Raw genomic sequence first — 23,858 nt, 5'->3', positions numbered from 1 at the left:
TCGCTTTCTCTACACGCGTGTATGGTCTTAATTGATGGAAATATTCAAAATATAATAAAAATAAACACATTCCGTTATTTAAATAGGACAAATAGCACAGGCTTTATTGAGACTTAATTATAAATAGTGCAGCATTTGTAACAATAGAAAATATAAAAAATATGCAGTATTTAACTTAAGTAAATATTAATCGCACATTATTTGTATAAAGTTCATCACAAAAAATATCTCGTATTTAAAGAATCGCATCCCTATTCCGCCGTACACAATCAAAACCCTATATACGCAGTAAAATGGAAAAAAACAAATATCAGCCAAATTTTAAGTGAGGATTTTTATGATTTGTTTATGAATACTATAATGTGAACGGGAAGCCACACCCAAAAATAATTAAGCAAGAAATAAGTAAGAAACGTAAAAACATCTATGTATCAAAAATGCATAATGTGCCTCTTCAAAAATTTTGTAGCATAAAGTTGTAAAAATATTAAGTACTTCCTGTTCCATACAAAGCTGGACTTTCATTTCCTTAAGTATAAAAAACAATATAACACATAAGCAAAATAAAATAAGAAAGACTAGTTCAAAAATATTGGGTCGAGCTTAACAAAGTGTTTTGTAACTATTTCATCAGCATATTTTCTTCAGCTCTGACAATATTAAAAAAAATTATCTCACTATAATCAGCTGTAGGAATTAATATGCTAATTTGGAAATGAAAAGCAAGCCTAGCAGTTGTTGTAAAAGGTGGCTGCTGTTCTTGATGCAATGTCTGTGTAACTCCTGCTTCCAAGGCTGCAAAGTTCAACCACATTTGTATCCTCCGAATCGTCACGTTTACTGCAGAAATTAAATAAAAATCCAATTACTATTTTGATATACTTAACGCAAAAACTAGATATTTTTAATAATAAAAGAAAAATGAAAATATCCTAAGGCCCACTATTCGAAATGAATATATATTATAGACATATGTTGGGTGAATAGTCTGGGCCAAAAGGGTCTAATTCTTGTTCCATTTGTGTATTTCATTTTCCACTTGCTTATATATAAATAACATCACACCATACCTCCTAATCTATGCCCACAGAAGTTTAGTACAAATTCTTGGGAAAAAAATACTTTAAAGGCATTTCCAGACATGGTTTTTTAATATAACTTTCACTTCCAAAAAGAATTTCGCCGGGACCGACCCCCACCGAGTTATGGGCAAAAGTTCCGTTTTCTCCGCATTTCGAAGGGCCCCGGATGGGCCCCCGCGGGTCTGATCGGAACACCTTCACAGGATGGCCACGTTCGGATAAGGCACACTTCCACACTTAAAAGTCTAAACACCCGCGCAGCATTCATATTTAAGAGTTGAACGATCAAAATTAAGGATCCCACCCCACTATCAGGGTGCGTGCGGTACTGACCAGGCTTTCCCCTCTTTTGCAATAATAGTAATTATAGAGATATGTGAAATCATTTTATATTAATTTTATGAGGGATAGCCCTCATTTTTATACAGGGCTGCCGCAAGCTCCATACTTCCTTCATACGGATATTTTGGTTTTCAGATTTTGAAAATTATGTTAATCTCTTTTTTATATGGATTATTTCTGTACTTGCAAGATTGGGGTTTTATCGTGAGGTTTATGGACACCGGTGAAAATATTTTCTGTCTACCCTGTTATTATTGGAATTCACTTAAAAGTTTTCAACTGGTTTTAAACAAGACTGTTTTTCTAATGAGAAGCAATCGTAATGTCAAAGAGTGGAATAATAAAATAAGCTAATAATAGAAATTTCATATGTATTATAAATGCATCAGCAGGATTTAAGTTAAATAAATACCCTCTTGCGTCTTGAGGCACGTCCATTTCCATCACTTGTATCCTGGACACGTACAAATGGTCGTTGCACCAGAAAAAGCAGAGAGATCGTGGCTGCAACACGTCCATGTCGTACTCCCAGTAGAAATCAATCTTCTTTATTGGCCCTAGCTCTGCAGGGTGGGAGACTACAAATGTCCGTGAGTGACCATGCTGCAGTTTGACATAGCCCCTGAAATAAACTTCTGTTTAAAATGTTTGTCCATTTTTTCATATAAATGCAGCTTACGTGGGAGTCAAATCTATGTTCCTTGCCATGGCATCGTCACTGTGCAGAGAAATCTTCATGAAACCTTGCACCCAGTCTTCTGCCCTTGGAGGTCTTGCTAGTTCCACGGTCACCCGATAATGTTTTCCTTCAGGAAGTCAATTTATTCTCCATTTATTAAGAATTACATACATTCGCAAGAAAAATGTACATCTCGTACAAAAACAAGAAATTTAGTCTCTTTTTTACCCATCTCAGCGCAGTACGTGTAGATAAATTTTGATTATACTTACTACAGAAGGGGTACTCTTTGCCAGTGGTGGTGTACAGCTTCATGCCAGTGGACTTTGGTAGACTCAACGAATAATCCTCAGCCTGCAGGCCCATCACCATGCACTGCGTGGAGTTTTCCTTGCACGCATAACATCGTCCCTGTTATAAGGGCCTGGAGTTAAAATTAATCCTGAAGCAACATTTAAATCTATATACCTGCATGTAGTGGTCGAAAGAATCGCACTGGTGCGCCATGTACTGGCACTTGGAGTTGATGGAGTCGATGAAGTACTTAATGGCCCTGACGTGGTTGCACGCCACAAGCACCCTTGAAGCCTCTTCGAGGCCCTCCTTTATCAGGGTCAGAGGGATTGGGTTTTCAGCTATGTCACACCCTGGTTGCTCTTTGCCATTGTTTGGGTAGAAATCAACGTGACCGCAAGGTTGGCTCATTCCGTAGCCTAGCAAAATTGATAAATTGAGAATATCTTCTATGGAATTATTATTATTATTATATCATTGTCTTATGGTGTGATATTACAAATGGTGCACTCAGACCATTTACAATTGGGTCAAAGGAAGATAGGAGAAAGAGTCAAACATATTTACAGAAATTTACAAGTGCGTCATCAAGAAACTCCTCTGTTCGGTATAAAATGTATGCATGGACCAAATTAAGCTTTATGCAACAAGCACAAGCAACAGAAGACTATCAGAGTTGAACTATTATTGGGGGTTGGGTTAATTATGTGTTTCAATTTAAAAATAATTTCTCTTTGCGATAGCTATCGCTTATTCTTTTGATGGTTGGAAGATCAAAAATTGGTTAACAAAATTCACGTTTATTTATACATATATTTTAGGCTTGTTTATTTTGTTAAGTGATATCAAAGTAATATTTAAAGTTTTAAGCAGCTTTAAAGGTTATTTTATGTTACAGAAAATAAACACCTTCTTAAAATAAGTCATTTTCAACAACTTCGCAAGATGTAAATCAAAGCAAATAAAAGTTATCATTTAAAAGTGTAATTTTGGATTTAATTAAAAAAAAATATGACTATTAATTTCATTCATAGTAAATATTTCAATTTAAAGAAAAAATGTTAAATCTTTGAGAGTATTTTTCACGGATATTTTTAAATTTTCATGGTAACATAACTTAACGATTATCTTCAAATTCAAGTGATTATTATATGATACAAATTTTTTGCTAATTTTCACTTACCTAGGAGGAATATTGACTTCCCGTCGGTGTGTATAACGTCCACAAAGTTGGCGTCGGTGGGGTCCAGTCTCACATAGTATGGCATTCCTTGGAAATAGGGCTCGGCTGGATCAAGGCCTGATGTATAACAAGTATTCAAAAACTTTTTTCGATTTTCAGTTCTTATTGAACTGACCTGTAATGCGGCCTATTCCAGGCACCCTCTCACCCGCGTAACCCGCTGTGTGAGCTCCCAAGCTGTGACCAATCATGTGCACGTCTGCAGGGTCAAGGCCAAAGTGGCTGATGAGATGGTTGATAAAGTATGCCAGTTCGAGGCCAACCAGTCTTGTGTTGGCCGTGGCCTGTGTGTACAAAGGCAATGATCCGCCTGCCCAGTCCACTGTGATTATGTTCCAGTCACCCCTTTTCAACAACTCTCGGCGCATCTCCTAATAAATAATACATTAATTGCACTTATAGCAGTTATTAATTCTAGAATCAATGACACATTCATATTCTCTTCAAAAAAGCTAAAAAAAAAAAAATACAATTTTCTTTGGCTATAGCTTTTCATACTCATGATAAAATAATCTGAATAATCTTATTCAATGAAAATTCATTATAATTATTGGTAAAACTTTTAGTTCTTCACAAATTAAAAAATGGAAAAAAATGCGAAGCAATTTCATTTTTCTGTGTGACTTTGATGAGAGAGAACAATTGAATTGAATTTAAGAAAGTACTTCTTGCGAACAATCAAGTCTCTTAAACATAAAACTACGCCCAGTTGGGCCACAAGGTAATAAACATTATCAAAAAAACGCCATTATATTTTAATAAAAAATTCGACGCAATAATTGCAATTAACCAGTATTAAAAGAGATTAATTTCCAAAAAGATTTGAAACATCTCTTGTAACAATAAATGTTTGAATCATAATTTAAAAAAAAATCCTTTTTAAATAGAGACAGAATTACGCCAAAATGGCATAAATAAAATTATGATTTGCAATATTAATGGATGCGAGATATATGAAAGTAGTAAAATAAATTAGTTTCATTCTTAGCAAATGATTTATATTTATTATAATTATTGCATCACTTTTACTGTAGATCGTGTTGTGATATTACAGATATATTATTCTCCGACGTATTGCTTTAAAAGAATCGAACTTAATGGAAACAAGCAGATAAAGACACTTCTTCATACAATTAATGCTTAAGTGAAGGATTAGTTGGACACGGACGAAAAAGACTCTTACCTTGACCCAATTGCTGAGAGTAGTATCAATGAACCCGTGGATGATTATCTTTGTTGGCTTTTTCACGTCATATTCTGACTTTCTGATAGTTTTATCATTTTGGGCACTGAGAACCTGGCCCTGCAAGCAAGAATGGAAAAAAATTCATTATGTGCAATTCAGAAATCTTAATGAAATTTAAAAAAAATGCACTTTTTATTATAAAAGCATGTGACCTAGAACTTGATTAGATTAGATTAGATAAAAATTTATTGCATTAGACATATATAATACATCACCAATTTGTCTTTACAACAAGTCAATAATATAGCAAAATAAAAACTCCATGATGAGATCTTTTGAACTTTCGGATGACTGCTCTTTGCGCTCTATTATAGCTATTAACAGGCAGGTCGTGTGTAGTTCGAGACGAGACTTAGCCCAGGCTTTTGATGCCGAAAGAGCTTTCTAATGCCGCGCGCGCAAAATAGGTGCATATAAAATCGTGATTTGTTATTACCACTCGACCGCAGCAGACTTGAAAGAAAGAGGGAAACTTAAACGAAACGCGTTGTCATCTGTGAAAATAGGACTTTTGACCATTTTGTCTCAATAGCTTTTTATTGCTTTGAAACCTACAAACTTTCAAGCAAAATCGTTTGTTGATTTGATTTTTTTAGTAGCGCAGGCCAAAGCAAAAGTCTCGTCAGCGTGTGATTCGGGCGCAGAAGGAACCAGCGAGACGCAGCTAATTTTTTGTGTGATCTCTTAAGTGTCGTTAAGAGAATATTCCTAATTATTGAATGAAGCAATTGAAATATGTTTCCTATAGCAGAGCAAGACTTGCTTGTTAAACTGATCAGAAAGCTCAGCCCGCACAAATTACGATCACGAGAATTTAATGAATCATTAGATTAGATTAGATCAAAATTTATTGCATTAGACATTTCAATTTCAAATATTCTTTATTTTGTTAAGCATTAATATGCAGTAGCAATAACACTTTTTAAAATAAGTCAAGATACACAGCATTATTCAAACGATAAAATTCGTTTAAGTCATAGAATTGGTGTTGAAGTACAAAGTTTTCACTTCCTTCACAAGTTCCTCGTCATTTTCATGTACATAATATATATATGTACATATACGTATAGTACATATCCAATTTGTCTTTACAACAAGTCAATAAAATAGCATTATTCTACATCCAAATTTTCAAATGTAACATTCAGTGATTGAGGGAGCTCGCACGCCATTGATATTTGGCGGGGGTGGGCAAGCATTTAACTCAGATTCAGATTCAGATTCAGATAATATTTATTCCGTATAGATCAACATATGTACAGAAATAATCTTTGGAATAGGTCACTGTAATACAGCTATATCTCAATATAACTATAATACAGCTTACTAAATTTAAAATACATTTAAAATACAGTTCACACAATTTTACACAAAAAATATTCATGCACGTCATAGAACATTTTGTCGTAGAATATTAATTCCAATTCCTTCTTAAACACTTGATAACTATCAATGTTTTTGATTCTATCGGGAAGATGATTGAAAATTCTAGGGATCATGATGTGAGGGGACTGCGCAGTCAGCAACAGTCTGTTTGGTTTGACAAATAAGTCTTGCTCCGCTATAGGTTTATTTCGAGTACTGCGATTCTGGTGCACCTTGCTTTCAGAATTTTTGAGGAACAATTCAGGATACTTTTTGTAAAATTTAACACATTCAAAGGCGTACACAGAGAAAGCTGGCAGGATCTGAAATTCTTCAAAAAGTGGTCGGCAAGACTCGACAGGTGTCAATGCCTTCCAGTATCTTTTACCTGCCATCGCACGGATAACTCTCTTTTGAGCAATGAAAACCTTTTCCAACATAGGCGACCCACCCCAAATTACAATTGAGTATAGTAAGTGACTTTGAACATGGGCGAAATATACATCTCTTAGCAATTTAGTTTGAATGCGCTGCCTTAATTTAACAAAAAGGTACGTGGTACTTCTCAGTTTCGCTACAACCTGATCGCATTGGGTGCTCCAGTTCATTGTATCAGAGAGCATTACACCAAGTATTTTTGCTTGATTTACCACTTCAATTTCAGCGTCGTTAATTCTGATTACAGGCGGTTCCAATTTACTAGTTTGAGCAGTATGCATTTGCAGCACCTGAGTTTTCTTTTCGTTCAATCTTAAGCGGTTATTACTGGCAAAATCTATCATTTTGTCATTAGCCACAGCAGTTTTTTCGTTCAAGGCTTTGTAGTTTCCAGCCTTTACAATAAAAGATGAATCATCTGCGAACAAGATAAGAGCGGCGACAATGATTTTTAAGGGCATATCATTACCGTAGGAGGAATAGCCAAAAGGGCCCAATACTGTTCCTTGTGGTACGCCAATCGAAACATTTTCCATTGTTGACTCAAATAATTTTTGCTCGCCATTTTCACCCACACCAAAAAGTTGAACAAGTTGTTTTCTATCAGTAAGAAAGGACTTTAACCAAAGGAGGGATACATCATCAATTCCAAATTTTTTCAGTTTTGCAAGCAGTATTTCGGGAACGACACACCCAAAGGCATTAGAAAAGTCATACAGAATCACATTGATTTTTTCTCTATTTTCCAACGAATCGTAGATTTCGGACACTAACTTAAAAAGTGCAGTCACTGTGCTCCTGCCTTTTCGAAAACCGTGCTGCTCGTCCGCAAGGAGATTGTTTTCAGCGAAATAGCTTTCAATTCTATTTAGGAAACATTTCTCAAATACTTTTGCTACAGAAGATGTTAAGGCTATTGGGCGATAACTACTAGCATCGGATTTCTCACCCTTCTTTTTGTACAATGGCTTGATTACAGTTAATTTTAGCACTTCCGGGAATTTACCAGTGCGAAACGACTCATTCACCATAAATGCCACAGGGAACACTATATAACCAGAAATCTTTTTCAACGTATCCATAGATAATCCATCCCAGCTAGATGATTTCTTTGACGGGAATAACTTCAAAATTTTTTCTATTTCAAATGGGGTAACGTCAGGCTGAGCAGTAAATTTTATTCCATTTGAAACAATACTCTCAGTACAGAGTTCAATTTCATCACTACTAAGATTTACCTGAGGTTCAACAAATTTTTTATTTAAAAAGTTGCAAATTTTCTGTAAATCCTTTTCCATTTCACCATCAATTTCAATTTGCTTAATATCATTTTCGTGTTTATCTTGGTTCAAGTTGCAAGTTTCGTTAATAATTTTCCAGGCCATACCAGTCTTATTAGAGGCTTTTAACATTTTCTGGTCATTGTGAGTTCGGACTGCATCATTTATGAGAAAGCCAACGTACTTTTGTTTACTTTTATATTTGAATTTAAGACTTCTTAATCTGTCACAGTTAGGATCATTCCTTTTCAGTGTAGATATTTGGGCACCCAAGAGCCTTAATTCTTCCTTTTGCTTACGAAGAAACTCAGAATCGGCATTATTTTTCCTATTTACTCTAATTAATATTTTCTCCTTTGGGAAACTCATTTCAAAGTACATAGTAAGCTTATCCATGAATTTACAGCACATATCATCAATATCATCACTTTCATAAACTTCGGTCCAACTTTCTGTACTTAAGAGGTGGAAAAATTCAGTCCAGTTACTGTCAGAGAATCTCCTGATAATTTTGTAATAATCTCTATCGAGTTCAATTGGAATTTGAAAATTAACAGACACCATTCTATGGTCGCTAAAAAATACATCACTGACAAAAGAAGTATGCGAGCACTTTAAGGAACTAAATACATGATCAATCAAAGTTGCTGATGTGTTTGTAACCCGGGTAGCTTCGATTCCATTTACCAGTGACATTTCATAGCCATCCATTAAGTTCAGTAATTTCATTTTATCAGCATTGTCTGAGTTAAGATCAACATTCAAATCACCAACTAGTAACATCTCTTTCTCTGGACTTATAAACTTCTCAATAAGATTTTCCAAATTTTCAATGAAGAACTCAATATCTCTGTTTTCAGGATTACTCGGTCGGTACACCGTCAAAAGCGTAATAATTCGATTTGCAACCTTCAATTCAACTCCACAAGTTTCGAATCTAAATTCAATAGAAGTTGGAAATAGTTTCTTGCAATTAAATTTGAGGCCTTTTTTGACTAAAATTAGCACTCCCCCTCTTTCTCTTATCTTACGGCCAAAGAAAGTAACAGTTTTATAATTAGTTATGCTAAAATGTTTGACTTCCTTAGAACAGAGCCAATGCTCATTTATTACAATGATTGAGGGCTTTTCGCGCAAATTAGTTATGTAATTTTCGAAATTCGCTAATTTTTCTGCAGATTTAACGCCTTGGATATTTAAAAGAGCGATTTTCAAATTTTCAACTTTACTTTGACCATTCTTTTTTACGCGACCTTGTGGAGAGACTTGCTGATTGCGTTTTTTGAGCTCTTTCTGTAATTAATCGTTACGGACTTGGAAGGCGATGGTGCTGCAATCTTCGGAGACGGTTTGGTTGAAGCGCGCAGCGTACTGGTGCGAGTAGCAGCTACTTTCTGCAGTGAACGTTTCCTGCCCTCAGGATGTGACTCACGTAATTGTTCAGTCAACGCATCGATGCTGCGTCTCACTCCGGCCATCTGGTCATTCATGAAACTTGTCAGGTCGACTGTTTCTGGTGCCTCTGGGGCCGCAATTAAGACTGGGTGCTCGGGCGAAGAAGAAATTAGGACCTCCTTTGCAAGACTTCTCTCAGTTCCACTCACCATAACAGTGGAAGGTTGTCGGGGGGGATTTTGAGATAAAACAGGTAGGGGCAGCGGGGGTAGGCTACCCCCACCGACAGAGCCTTCCCGAAGCAATGCGCTTTCACGCTCGAGGTTAGCAAAGAATGCAGTCAGTTTACGGTCATGAGCGTCCCTCCATCCAGTCCCTCTCGTCTGTGACACAGCCCCACCAGGTAGCTTATTGGGCTCCAGACTGCAAGTGCGTACCTCATCAGGATTGGTAGTCTGATTTAAATTTTTATCACCTTTATTAGCTGGCGATGAGGTGGGGCTAGGCGCACGGGAGGGCACCCCAGCTTTTTTACAGGTCTCCGGTGTGCACCTAGCTTGTCCACCTGTTCCTGCTGTGACTTTGGCAGATTCTGATGGGGCACTGCCTTGCCCGGGGAAAGCTGCGGGCCTTGCCACATGTTGATCGCTGCTGATTAAGTGGCACGGCAGCGCAGCTGAAACAAAAGAACATGTTTGTGAGTTTATTTGCTTATTATCCTCAGGGACGAATGTCGAGATTCCTGGTGACGAACAACGCTCAGTAGCCGGCTCCTCGATGCTCTGTCGGGTCTGCTGTATTTCCGATCTCATACTACTCAAAGTGACGTTTAGGCGATCGAGCAGCGTTTCCTCGTCACCTCCCAGTGTTGCATTAGACGAAGAGCCGCTCTCAAGCATATCCGAAACGGGCAGTGTCCTTTGCTTCTTTGTTGCTTTACCTACGACAAAGCTCTTCGACTTGTGCGTCCACGACCCAGCAGTTCTCCAGGTCCTGTTTGTCGGAGATGAAGGGGCGCGCTGCAACTCTTCCCTCCGAGGAAGGTAGTGCACTACCAGAGTAACGTCATCATCTGCGAAGATCTCTCTCAGCTTTTGTTTTGTGAATTTCCATGGAATGCCATCCAATCCAGCTCCCAATTTAGTTATGGCAATTTTCTGAAGTTTTTGTTCCCTCATTTTGTCATGCAAAGCAGTAAGAGCAGCCACCTCATTTCTGTAAAACCTTCCCGGGTTTTTGTGCTTCTTGTCACCTGTTCTCTCTTTGGATGCAACGTGCCAAATCGCTCGATCCCCCTCTATGCTTTGCATGACGATACTGCCGATGCGAATATTTGAGCCCGGCGCGTTGATGGCGCCAAACTTGTCAATCAAGGCCTTCGCCGCACCCTTGGTATTTTTCAGGTTAGCTCCGACTAGGTGGGCGACAACATCCTCTTCCGCTTCAGCGATGTCCATACATTTATACTCAAACTTAACCTTGCCTTGGTACTCAGGAGATCTCCTCTGCCGAATTATTCTTCTGAAGTCCCTAAGCATGGCCCTGTCTTCATCGGTCCAATCTTTTCTCTCAGCCGCAGGAGCTGTGTGTCCGAGATGGTCAGCAGATTTCGGCTGCTCACCGTTTTTCGCTACCGCGCGCAGTTGTTTGCCGTTCTCCTTGTTGTCATTCATTTTCACGATGTTTCGCTTCGTCTTTTGAGTCGCTGCATTTTTGTTGACGCTGTTTGTTTTGACTGGCACGCATCCGCTTGCACCTGCCGCTGAACTGGGTCGCGCAAATTTGCTGACGCTGTGTTCGATTGCAGCAGATAATTTTTGCACCGAAGCGTCGGACGTGTCACTCAGTTTCAAAAATTTGAGAATTTCGTTCAATAAATCTCTGACTTCACCCTGTGTTGCAAGAAGCTGGGCGAGCTCGCTCTCTTGAGAAACAGCCAGTCCCTGCGAGGCAGACCTGATACATTTCTTGGCGTCCATCTTCACTGACCTTTAGAAAATCTTGATTGCTTCCAAAAATATCGGGCCACAGAAGTCACACTATTCAGGCAGTCACGAGACAATGTCCAAATTGTGCACCAAAATTGCAGGAAAGCAGCGAAACGTTCGCTACTTTTTTCTGCCGCGCGAGCGGTGTGCCGGCACGTCCACTCGCTGCGGCTGCTCAACTCCAACTCTCCTCCTTTACTACCCCTCCTCGTTTACTACAGGGGAAAACCACCCCCGAAAACCCTGTAGCTCAGTTCACTGTGTTAATTCTAAGAGCTTAAAATTACATCTCCAATATTCGTTCATATCATAAAATTGATATTTCGGCATTACATATTTGACACTTTTAACAAAAAGTTGCCATAGTCAGATATTTCTTTCAGTACATTAGGTAATTTGTTGTATATTCTGGCAATCATTATCTCCGGATTTTCATTTACGCAATTTAGTGAGCTTGGCCTTACAAATAAATCTGTTTCTACATAGCTGGTAGCACGCGTAGTTCGCACTACAACACCTGGAACATCACGATTCATTTTAAACTTTTCAGGAAATTTACGCACAAACTTAACGCACTTCAAAATATATAATGAATAGACTGTAAGAACTCCAAATTTCACAAATAGTGGTCTACATGAGTCAAGTGCCGCATTACTTCGCCAATATTGGACACCAGTATTGCTCTGATTACTCGCTTCTGCGCTTAAAAAACATCTTTCATATGTGTAGAGCCAGATTACAAAAGAGTACAATATTCGGCTAGCTGCGTACGCATGATAGGATAAATATCATTTTATTTTTAAATAAAATATTGCTCAAAAATTGAAAGTAAACAATGATTTTATAGCAATGTGGAAAAATAAAATAATAATCGTGTGCATCAAATGATTTTCCAAACTTTTGCAAAGAATATTTTGCAAATCTGACTTGTTCGGGGAAAAATAATATGAATTGAATCGAATTGATAATGCAATGCGCTCTCATCAAGTTTGCGCTCCCGCTCGTAGGGCAACAGTGTGTTCGGTGTTCGCACTAAGATTTTGAAAATTTTGCACTCGCGTGCTCAAATAATTCAAAAGACTTCCACTCGTGCTTAGCAATAAAAATTAATTAACCCCCCCCCCTCCAAAATTCAACTCATTAGTTACTAGACGAATCATTCAATAAGTATTACCATCCTGCAATTGGAAACTGTAAGGTTGAACTAAATTTACTACAATTGGAAACCGATTTGTATCTTTTGGCATAAAAACACTCTTGCACTTATTGGTATACTCTCTACTTTGCTAAATCGATCGCCTGTCTAATACCCTCTGAATTTCTAAATGATAAGAAGTTTGAAATTAATTAAGTAAGCACACTTTGATTTGTTTTATAACTTATTTTGTATATCCCTATTTAAACACAAAATTTGCTTACCTCGGTAGGATTCCTTTGCGTGTGCAGTATGAAACGTGTGTTGATCATTTCTCTTGAGAGCGGGAACACATTAAATGGCCTATAAATTAAGTGGTACCAACCCTTGCCCAGGGTCATGCAACCCAGCTCGTCGTAGCACCGTGTTTCATTGTCACCTGTAAGAATTAAAGAAGGTAAAAAAAAAATATAAACAAATTGAATGTAAGTAAAATGTTGCAAAATATATACAATTTTTAACTGAATTTTTGAGCGCTCAGCGGCCAAGGCGCTTGCGTTGAGCGCAGAAATGCAGAGCGCAAAGTACGCTCTGCTCATGTATGCCAATAATTATCGTGGAAATTTTTTTTTTAAATTTTAAATCAATATTTACGAGCAAATCACTGATTTTGATTTAGTTCGTTGTCTTTTACTTTTTTATTTTTAAATTTCTTACTTGGTACCCAAGGAATGCCCTCGCCAAGTTCGGTGGCCACCGTGGCCTGTCTGCCAGTGCGGACATTCAGGTAGTCGAGGATACCTCCCTGGACCACGTGTCCCAGAACCGAGGCCACGAGTGCTATGCGGCTCAGCTGGGCCAGCGGGGAGGATTGTAGTTGTGCAGCAGGTCGGGGTGCCATGCTGCCATCACCAGTAGACCACCACACACCTTAAAAATACGGAACTGGAGATAAATTGGCAAGCAGTAAAATTAGAAATAGCAAAAAAAAAAATCAGCTGGCTGGGACGGCGAATATCCATGAGCATCATCAAACAAATTTCCGCCTGTACATTGCAACGACACTTTCTGGTGTATTAATACGCTTTATACTTATTCTGTTATGAATTATGGATTGGTGATTCGGGAATGCTCTGAGCAGGCAAGGGAGACTCAAGGGAGTTGGTATTCTTTGCTCAATAACGGTCGATTCGAGCAATGGTCGGTGAGCGATACTGGCATGGGTTACTCCAGTTTGCTTGGCGCGTCCACTTTTTGCCAAATTCGATGTATTATTATTATCATAGCTATATATTGCTTTTTGTACTTTAATTTTATAAGTCGATGCATGATTCCGCTTTTTTTGTAGAGTGTAATTTTTTTATGTAAAATGTTAACAGTGAATGGAGAATAAATAAATAAATGGAATAATATCTCCCGTACGACCCACCAGTTTACAATTTTTTCAAATAAAAATGAAAAGCAGGGAAAAATATATTAACGTATTTACAAGCAATTTTGCAATTTACACATTCCTCTTCAGTATAGAACTTGTAGCTTACTATGTACTTTGAAATGAGTTTCCCAAAGGAGAAAATATTAATTAGAGTAAATAGGAAAAATAATGCCGATTCTGAGTTTCTTCGTAAGCAAAAGGAAGAATTAAGGCTCTTGGGTGCCCAAATATCTACACTGAAAAGGAATGATCCTAACTGTGACAGATTAAGAAGTCTTAAATTCAAATATAAAAGTAAACAAAAGTACGTTGGCTTTCTCATAAATGATGCAGTCCGAACTCACAATGACCAGAAAATGTTAAAAGCCTCTAATAAGACTGGTATGGCCTGGAAAATTATTAACGAAACTTGCAACTTGAACCAAGATAAACACGAAAATGATATTAAGCAAATTGAAATTGATGGTGAAATGGAAAAGGATTTACAGAAAATTTGCAACTTTTTAAATAAAAAATTTGTTGAACCTCAGGTAAATCTTAGTAGTGATGAAATTGAACTCTGTACTGAGAGTATTGTTTCAAATGGAATAAAATTTACTGCTCAGCCTGACGTTACCCCATTTGAAATAGAAAAAATTTTGAAGTTATTCCCGTCAAAGAAATCATCTAGCTGGGATGGATTATCTATGGATACGTTGAAAAAGATTTCTGGTTATATAGTGTTCCCTGTGGCATTTATGGTGAATGAGTCGTTTCGCACTGGTAAATTCCCGGAAGTGCTAAAATTAACTGTAATCAAGCCATTGTACAAAAAGAAGGGTGAGAAATCCGATGCTAGTAGTTATCGCCCAATAGCCTTAACATCTTCTGTAGCAAAAGTATTTGAGAAATGTTTCCTAAATAGAATTGAAAGCTATTTCGCTGAAAACAATCTCCTTGCGGACGAGCAGCACGGTTTTCGAAAAGGCAGGAGCACAGTGACTGCACTTTTTAAGTTAGTGTCCGAAATCTACGATTCGTTGGAAAATAGAGAAAAAATCAATGTGATTCTGTATGACTTTTCTAATGCCTTTGGGTGTGTCGTTCCCGAAATACTGCTTGCAAAACTGAAAAAATTTGGAATTGATGATGTATCCCTCCTTTGGTTAAAGTCCTTTCTTACTGATAGAAAACAACTTGTTCAACTTTTTGGTGTGGGTGAAAATGGCGAGCAAAAATTATTTGAGTCAACAATGGAAAATGTTTCGATTGGCGTACCACAAGGAACAGTATTGGGCCCTTTTGGCTATTCCTCCTACGGTAATGATATGCCCTTAAAAATCATTGTCGCCGCTCTTATCTTGTTCGCAGATGATTCATCTTTTATTGTAAAGGCTGGAAACTACAAAGCCTTGAACGAAAAAACTGCTGTGGCTAATGACAAAATGATAGATTTTGCCAGTAATAACCGCTTAAGATTGAACGAAAAGAAAACTCAGGTGCTGCAAATGCATACTGCTCAAACTAGTAAATTGGAACCGCCTGTAATCAGAATTAACGACGCTGAAATTGAAGTGGTAAATCAAGCAAAAATACTTGGTGTAATGCTCTCTGATACAATGAACTGGAGCACCCAATGCGATCAGGTTGTAGCGAAACTGAGAAGTACCACGTACCTTTTTGTTAAATTAAGGCAGCGCATTCAAACTAAATTGCTAAGAGATGTATATTTCGCCCATGTTCAAAGTCACTTACTATACTCAATTGTAATTTGGGGTGGGTCGCCTATGTTGGAAAAGGTTTTCATTGCTCAAAAGAGAGTTATCCGTGCGATGGCAGGTAAAAGATACTGGAAGGCATTGACACCTGTCGAGTCTTGCCGACCACTTTTTGAAGAATTTCAGATCCTGCCAGCTTTCTCTGTGTACGCCTTTGAATGTGTTAAATTTTACAAAAAGTATCCTGAATTGTTCCTCAAAAATTCTGAAAGCAAGGTGCACCAGAATCGCAGTACTCGAAATAAACCTATAGCGGAGCAAGACTTATTTGTCAAACCAAACAGACTGTTGCTGACTGCGCAGTCCCCTCACATCATGATCCCTAGAATTTTCAATCATCTTCCCGATAGAATCAAAAACATTGATAGTTATCAAGTGTTTAAGAAGGAATTGGAATTAATATTCTACGACAAAATGTTCTATGACGTGCATGAATATTTTTTGTGTAAAATTGTGTGAACTGTATTTTAAATGTATTTTAAATTTAGTAAGCTGTATTATAGTTATATTGAGATATAGCTGTATTACAGTGACCTATTCCAAAGATTATTTCTGTACATATGTTGATCTATACGGAATAAATATTATCTGAATCTGAATCTGAATCTGTGAGAACTTACAAATTTCTTTAACAAGCCCACAAATTGAGGAAATTTTTACTCCAATCTATTCCAATTCACACAGGCAAACTATTATACAAGCGTGACGTGACAAGCATAGGAGTGGATTTTGCCTAGAAATAGCACACGTCTGAAACCGGCATATACAACTCAAACTTCTCACGCGTCTCATAAGCGTGCACATCGATCTCTCGTTTTTACAAAATACAGAGGCATTAACGCACAAATTTGCAAGCCTCTATGGCAAAACATCGAATTTCTTGAAAAGAGGCCGCGCCAAACAAACAGGTGTGGACCAGGCCAATACCGCTCTTGTCCAAAGTCTAAAATAAAACTAATAATAATAACTGATATAGCCTTATATTTGCTATTATTTTTCATTTTTCTTTGCAACGAAGTTCGCCCGATTTCAATTTTTCATAAAATCTACCCAGAGTGTAGATTCAATATCAACAATACCTTCATTTTAATGCATCTTATGAAGGGTTCTACAAGTGATTTAATTTACCAAGTCCGGAATAATCTGGTAGATCTCCCATGAGCGCAAATTCGTTGAAATCCTCACGCCAATAAGCATTTTCAAAATCGTATTTATTCTCGCTGTGAGGACTGTTTGAAAAGTCTAAAATATCTGCCTTAAAATCATCTTCAAACTTTTCCTCTGTTGGTGCTCCAGAGTTAAATTTGAAAAGAAGAACGACAATAACGAGACGTCGGACATGTGCAAGCATTTTGCACACAGTGTTAAAAATGCTCCGGCGCTGGAGTCGAAAGGAAATAGCGCGTCACATCCGCAATTTTTATTCAGTATATGACGCATTAAAAATCTCCAACCGCAGACAGCAGAGTTCAAAATTTTATAGATTTTGAAGTGGTATAACTTTTAGTAATGAACTATTTGTTTGAACAAAAATATTGTTTAACATTTTTTTGCTCAATTTTATTTTAAAATATTCACAATTTTTTCTATGCGGCTGTAAATTTTTGTGCGACGTAATTCTCATTAAATGTAGAATAAAGCATAAATAAAATGTTTCAGATTATTGCAATCATAAAATGATATTTGGTTTTGACGTTCCAATTGGGGATGCAACATATAACTTAACGAAAAGAACAAAAATATATAGAATTTCATTTTATTGAAATATGATTGAAAAATTAATTTTTGAAGAGCGTGTTTCCAAGGGATATGGTTGGTAATTATGTTAATTAATCTTATTGTCGTTGGGAAAACTATTGGAATTTAGAATGCTGATCACTTGATCAGCAGTACAATCACGATTTTCAGAAAAGAAAGCTATAACAGTTACAGTTTGACCGGCAGCTATATATTCAAGGATGAAAATTTGAGTGATTTACCCTCGCGCTCAACGAATGTACGCCACATTTTCAATGAGTGGCGACGACCCAAAAGACAATAATTGAAATTTATAACGATACTGGGGGGACTCTATTCGCGGGGCTATATATATATATATCAGATCCTAATTACCGCAGGTTCGGATTGATTTCTCTCCTTGTTATTACCTTAAGACAGAATAAAATTAACTAATTCCTAATTTTCACTTGGAAGGCTCAAATCTAAATTAAAAGAATGCACTTGAAATATAAAATATTTAATGAAAAAGTTCAAATGTAATTTTTATGAGAAAAAATATAAAGTTTATTCATTTATTCTGGTATTTTAATCAATATTGCAGAAATTTAATTCAATATTGTTTGTGTAGATAGGAAAAGGATAGGATGTGTTATAGCATTTACATAATATAAATAATTCGATTTCGGAATAATTTCACTATCGATGAAAACTCACTCGATAATTCGAACCTCGCGCTCTGCTTGCTGGCGCAGACACACTCGGCATGCACTTTTATCAAATGAGCGCGCACACACTTTCCGAGTGAATTGATGAATTGTGGCACGAAAAATAAAAATGAAGGACAGGGTTTTTGGGGTTGTAAATAAAGTTTAATTTCTACAATCCAATTAAAATCCCAATATGACTTAAAAATTAAGTACCGCGCGCGTCATCTAATCGTATAATGACATGCCATACCCGCCTTGAAAGACTGCAAGGTTTATTTTTGTGCGTTGATACTTTTTAAATGCGATGCAATGTACCGATCGATAGAAAATAACTAAAAAAAATTGCATTAAATTTCTTGTTATTTTTAAAATGGTATACATACCGGAGAATGGGGAGCTTTTTGCCAGAATAGGGCCTTTGCTTCAGTTTTTAAAATAGGTCCCCGACTCTTAGATCAAATGTCAGCAAAAGATTTTGGTCTGCAAAAAAAGGTTTTTAGGATAAATCAAAATAGTTCGGATGCTTAAATACAGGAAAACATTAGATTAGATTAGATCAAAATTTATTGCATTAGACATTAGTACATCTCCAATTTGTCTTTACAATAAGTCAATAAAATAGCATTATTCTACATCCAAATTTTCAAATGTAACATTCAGTGATTGAGGGAGCTCGCACGCCATTGATATTTGGCGGGGGTGGGCAAGCATTTAACTACCCCTCCTCGTTTACTACAGGGGAAAACCACCCCCCGAAAACCGCTGTAGCTCAGCTCACTCTGTTAATTCTAAGAGCTTAATATTACATCTCCAATTTTCGTTGATATCATAAAATTGATGTTTCAGCATTACATATTTGACACTTTTAACAAAGTTGCCATAGTCAGATATTTCTTTCAGTACGTTAGGTAATTTGTTGTATATTCTGGCAATCATTATCTCCGGACTTTCATTTACGCAATTTAGTGAGCTTGGCCTTACAAACAAATCTGTCTCAACATATGCCGTAGTATTCTACAAATTTTTATTAAGCACATGTCTGTTCAATTGTGTACAGCAAAAATACGAATAATTATACATGCTGCTTTTTGTATATCCTTTGCGAACAAATTCATTTTTACATTTATGGCCACATTTAGGGGAAGGGTTGCGCAGACTCCAAGTCAACAAGCTGAAGGCTAACTAAGTCAGCCAAATTGGAAAAAAATCAGAGGAGTTGCAATTTTCAGTTAAGTGATTCTTAAAGTGTCTGGCTTATTTGTACTCCGTAAATTTTCTAACTCTTTGTGTCTGTTATGTTTTGTTGTGAGTTTTAAGGTAGCCGGAAGGCTATACACCATCAAGAGGTGACAATGTCTTTTGCTCGCGCGAGGTTGGTTGCTGTGTAGTGGCTGGAAACTGCAAAGGTCTCCTCCAGGTTATAAAAGCAGTGCCGTGCCACATGTCAAATTAAGGTGGAATAGAGAGAAAATTTCTCTCCTATAGTTTGAGAGTTTTATCACTGACCGCTCCCATAATGTCATTTTCGGTGGCGCCAAATTGGCCTGTCCGGTGACCCCGGGAGTAATTCAAGTGTGCTTTTGGTCCAAAGCTTTTAAATATTTTCGTTGACGATTTGCGTGGTGTGGTAAAAACAAAGATGTGCTGATGAGTGCAAATTTTACAAAATATTTGAAAAGGCCCAGGATGCCCTTAAATTGAAAGGTGATTTGTATATTGTGGACTGTGGACGCGTGTTACGTGCATAATGGAATGACGCTAGACGCTAAAATGTGCAAGGCGATGGACATAACACGTGCAAGCCAAATACAAGTCGCCTGTTTTTTCTTTTTTCAATTTTTTTCAATAAATGTTAAAAATTTATTTGTTTGCCCCCTGTAAAGTAGGCAATATAATTTTTGTCTGAGTCGGTGGACAAATAAAAAACAATAATAAAAATGGAAACAATTTTTTCAACCAGGAAAAGCCCGATTCGTTCATTTCCATGATCATCTCCTTGAGCGTCAAACAAATAATAAAAATAGTCGAGGATATAAGTGACCTTCCCTGAATTTTTCAAAAAATTTATTTTTTTGAGCCGTTCCTAGAAAAAAATTTAAAAATGGTGCTCCCAATAAAAAAAAATTGCCTAAAGTTCAGGATTTTTTGAAGTATACACGCAAAGAACTGTAGGTCTGTAGCCGCACTAACTTGGAGCGGTGCAGAGCGGTGAATGCTCATCTACAATACAGCAGTTACCGCTTTAAGAAATTTCCCATAACGTTACACTAGAGCTGAATTTAAAATTTTTGGGCGAGATACGGCTCAATTTTTTTTTTTTTTTAATTTCAGGGAGGGTCTCTTATATCCTCGACTATTTAAAAAAAAGTTGACAAAATTTTATTGCATATTTTACAGGGATAAACAATACATTTTTTACATGCCTGCCATTTACTTTCAAATCATGTTACTAATGTATCACTGGGCATTCTCTGCCCAAATACATCATCTGTTTATAGGAAAAAAATTCTAAAAAAAAAAATTCAAAAAAATTTCTAAAAACTTTTTTGTTGAAAAATTATTGGGGGATATTCACATGCTAACTTTCTTATGGGATATGCTGGTGAATATCCCCCATTATTATTATTATTATTATTATATTTTTTAATTTTTTGAGCAATGGAAAAATAACAAAAGTAATAATCTAGCAAACACCTTAATTCCGACTGAACAGGCCTATCGAGATGGTCATGCACACCCATGTGACCTTAAAAATGGCCTCCTTCATTTTTGAAAATATCTCAAAAAACCAACCAGAACCATGCCTTAATTAACAAGTATTTTTAAAATCCAAGATGGTTTCCGCCTGGGCATTGTTCTGTTATTGCTATAATCGCACCCCGGGTGACAAAAAGTTGTATCATGGGCCATTTTCTTGATTCGATCAATGTAAAAAAATCCCACGAAAATTGTCGCCATCTTTAAGTTGCCTTTGCGGCCCATTTCTGTATGGATTTACAATTGACGCCTCGCATTTTAGCGATTATTTTGCTGCATTCCACATTTGCAAGTTTTTTCAAGCATTTTGTTTTTACCTTAATTCCTAAATTCTAAATAGAATCAACGTGATTTGTGGAGAACAAAAACAATGATAATAATTGTAAATAATTTGGTTACAAATGAAACTTTAATTATGCACGTTAACATGTTAACATATTTTCTGGAACATTTAAATTTTGAAACAGGTAACAGGTGCAAACGTTTCCGCTCACTTCAGGCCGCGATTTCAACGCCTGAAAACCGCACAGCTTACTAGCTCAAGTTGTTGGTAGATAATTATTTTCTGCTTGGCGAGCTGTTTTACTGCTGCTAATTCAAAAATGTGTTGCTACATCACAGCTAGTTCAACTAAACCCATGTGCTGTGACTGTGGCAAGGAAAAATTCACTTAACAAAATATTGCCGCGAGCTCTGAGACATTTAGAGAGGCCAAAAATACATTTGCATGAATATCTAGCAATTATGATTTCTGGATAAAAAATTTGATAAAATGTGGATAATGGCAACTGGGGATGCTCTTCCTTGTGAAATTTTTGCGAATGACAAGGGCAAAAAATTTGTTAAGTAAATTATATTCTAGGACGTCGTCAGTTTGAAATTTGTTGCTAATTGAAGAATAAAAAATTGTTTCAAATTTATATTGAATGGTAACACTCGAGGTGGATTTCATGAAAAATTGAAACCGGGCAAACCTCGTTGCAAAGAAAAAATGAAAAAATAAAGGACAACTGACCCCAAAGGCGATCTGCGGTCTTCTGGTACTTTAAAGCCTAGGGTTTCTTGTGTCCGACTAAAACTAAGTGGGAGGAATTTAAAAAATAAAATAGGGAGAATTTAATTTAATAAACGAAAAGGAGAGGACTGGCACTCAGGTTAGCTGATGAGACCTGGATTGGCCGAAACAGCTGTCCTAACCAGTAGTGCGGCAGATTGCTGTGATTTTGCCAGAAAAATCTTTGGGTTCATTGCCCTGGAAATTTCTGCCAAAATCGCAGTATGAAGCTGTTGACTGACTATTTTGCTTAATTAATTTCTGCAATTTTTTGTTTATTAAATTAAATTCTCCCTATTTTATTTTTAAATTCCTCCCACTTAGTTTTAGTCGGACACAAGAAACCCGAGGTTTTAAAGTACCAGCAGACCGCAGGTCGCCTTTGGGGTCGCTTGTCCTTTATTTTTTCATTTTTTCTTTGCAACGAGGTTCACCCGGTTTCAATTTTTCAAATTTATAATCTGACAAGATAAATTTTTTTGACTTGTGAGAGAATAATAAACTATGTGAGTCACCTTTTTGATAATTGTCACTTTAGACTCGGTGAGAAATATCTATTTATATTTTATTTGCAAATTAAAATTTGATTTCTTTTTTTATTTACCATTAAAACCATCTTATTAATATTTTTACTATCGTACCTCTTAAGTAAAATACAATATTTTATTCAAATACAAATTAAATTCCTACCTTTTTATGCGAAATTTGTTCCTAGTTCAGTGCAAGTTTAATTTATCGCATTAGCCGTCCCTTATGTAAATCACACGCGAGAGTACACACTTATACCTAGAACTTTTATAGCACTACTGAACACTTTCACCATTCAGAGTCAACTGAGACATGGAGGAAAAAGAGCAGCTCTCATAAAATATAAACACACTGCCAGCACAATGGCCTAAATCCCTTCTCCTCACCTGCCTGCACCGCACGTTGTTACTTTTGCCTCTTAGAGTAATTTCATTGAATAAAGAAAAAAAAATTATAATTATTAAAAAAATTAATCATCTAATTACTGACTAAATTCTTTGTACAGGGACAAGGACCTTATCAGAAAGTCGGCATTTTTATTTATAATAAATGATTATAAATTAAAATTATTATTAGTAATAACCCTGCTGCTTAAATCACCTTTTATCCTGATTTCATACTCTCCATAGAGGATAATGGCAGCTAGGGCATTATTATTTTCTTTGTATGTAATTCTCTTGGGCTATTCTCTATTTTTTTACTGAAAAAAGAAACAGATATTATTATTTATAAAATTAAGTCCACCAAATGTCAATTCCAGTTCAATTAAAAAAAATTCATGAGGCCAAATAATAATTCTGTTCATTCACTAAATTTTAAAAGAAATCAAATTTGTATTTTTAGTCCTTTACTTTTTTTTTTGAATTTCTGAATTTCAAGCAAAGTGGAAGCTAAGGAGTCTTGAAACTGACCCGAAATTTTTCAAATATTTTCTATCTTTACTTTTTTCCGCTTACTTGACCTTTTTTGGAGTTAATAAAAAACGCTCAGAGATATCTTTCTCTCTAATTTGACGGCTTCAGCATCTCGAAACGTGGCATGAATAACAAAATTCCATTAAGTTTATCGTCCTTATTTTTTCACAGCCCTTAGGCGATTTTGGACTTTTTTCTCAATTATCGCATCGGTCGAAGCAAGCGTAGCGGCGCCGCACAATTTTATTGGCCAATATAGAGAGCTGTTATATAAGAAGCGCAGTTGCTCTCCGCCAAAAATTTTGTTCGGCTCAGGTATTACATAAGACGAGAAAGATACGTCTGCTTGTGCGTGCAATAAAATGCTCTCGCGGGTAATATACGACTCTTTTGTCCCAAATTAAGCAACGTGATTAGCGCCGTTGATCATTGTTGCGTTCTCATGCGTCTACTAGGTGATGTGGGAATCGAACTGACCTGAATATTCACAAATTTCGAGT

The 23,858-nt window shown here is 36.6% G+C and overlaps 1 protein-coding gene and 1 long non-coding RNA gene across 6 annotated transcripts in view; one reads left to right on the top strand and one right to left on the bottom strand.

Moving 5' to 3' along the window:
* Nucleotides 1-23,858, top strand: part of LOC132195020 (uncharacterized) — a 41,804-nt gene that overhangs the window by 710 nt on the left and 17,236 nt on the right. Inside the window, exons 3-4 of one of the 2 annotated variants that reach the window (XR_009441599.1) lie at nucleotides 3,585-3,711; nucleotides 3,777-4,038. The exons of the other annotated variant lie outside the window; for it this stretch is intronic. This is a non-coding gene — a long non-coding RNA (uncharacterized LOC132195020). Of the gene's footprint in view, nucleotides 1-3,584; nucleotides 3,712-3,776; nucleotides 4,039-23,858 lie in introns of those variants that run through there. 2 annotated transcript variants of the gene reach the window in all.
* LOC132195012 (pancreatic triacylglycerol lipase-like) lies at nucleotides 53-22,764 on the bottom strand. 4 transcript variants are annotated; one of them, XM_059616695.1, is made up of 12 exons: nucleotides 22,607-22,764; nucleotides 18,489-18,585; nucleotides 13,205-13,417; nucleotides 12,772-12,926; nucleotides 4,824-4,943; nucleotides 3,756-4,011; nucleotides 3,581-3,697; nucleotides 2,572-2,816; nucleotides 2,376-2,514; nucleotides 2,104-2,230; nucleotides 1,837-2,046; nucleotides 54-840 (listed from the first exon to the last, which is right to left on the bottom strand). In XM_059616695.1, the coding sequence occupies exons 3-12, from the start codon at nucleotides 13,386-13,388 to the stop codon at nucleotides 729-731; spliced, it is 1,665 nt and encodes a 554-aa protein (XP_059472678.1). In that variant the 5' UTR covers nucleotides 13,389-13,417; nucleotides 18,489-18,585; nucleotides 22,607-22,764; the 3' UTR covers nucleotides 54-728. The 4 variants fall into 4 exon arrangements, 3 of the variants coding, with proteins under 3 accessions (XP_059472679.1, XP_059472677.1, XP_059472678.1); XM_059616696.1 differs by lacking the exon at nucleotides 18,489-18,585 and having other exon boundaries at nucleotides 53-840; nucleotides 22,607-22,759; XM_059616694.1 differs by lacking the exons at nucleotides 18,489-18,585; nucleotides 22,607-22,764 and adding an exon at nucleotides 16,808-17,045 and having other exon boundaries at nucleotides 53-840.

Source organism: Neocloeon triangulifer, unplaced genomic scaffold, assembly GCF_031216515.1.
Source record: "Neocloeon triangulifer isolate White Clay Creek 2 clone unplaced genomic scaffold, ASM3121651v1 ptg000008l, whole genome shotgun sequence".
Classification (NCBI taxonomy): domain Eukaryota; kingdom Metazoa; phylum Arthropoda; class Insecta; order Ephemeroptera; family Baetidae; genus Neocloeon; species Neocloeon triangulifer.
The sequence above is the reverse complement of the archived record's forward strand: the minus strand, read 5'-3'. Positions and strand labels throughout refer to the sequence as shown.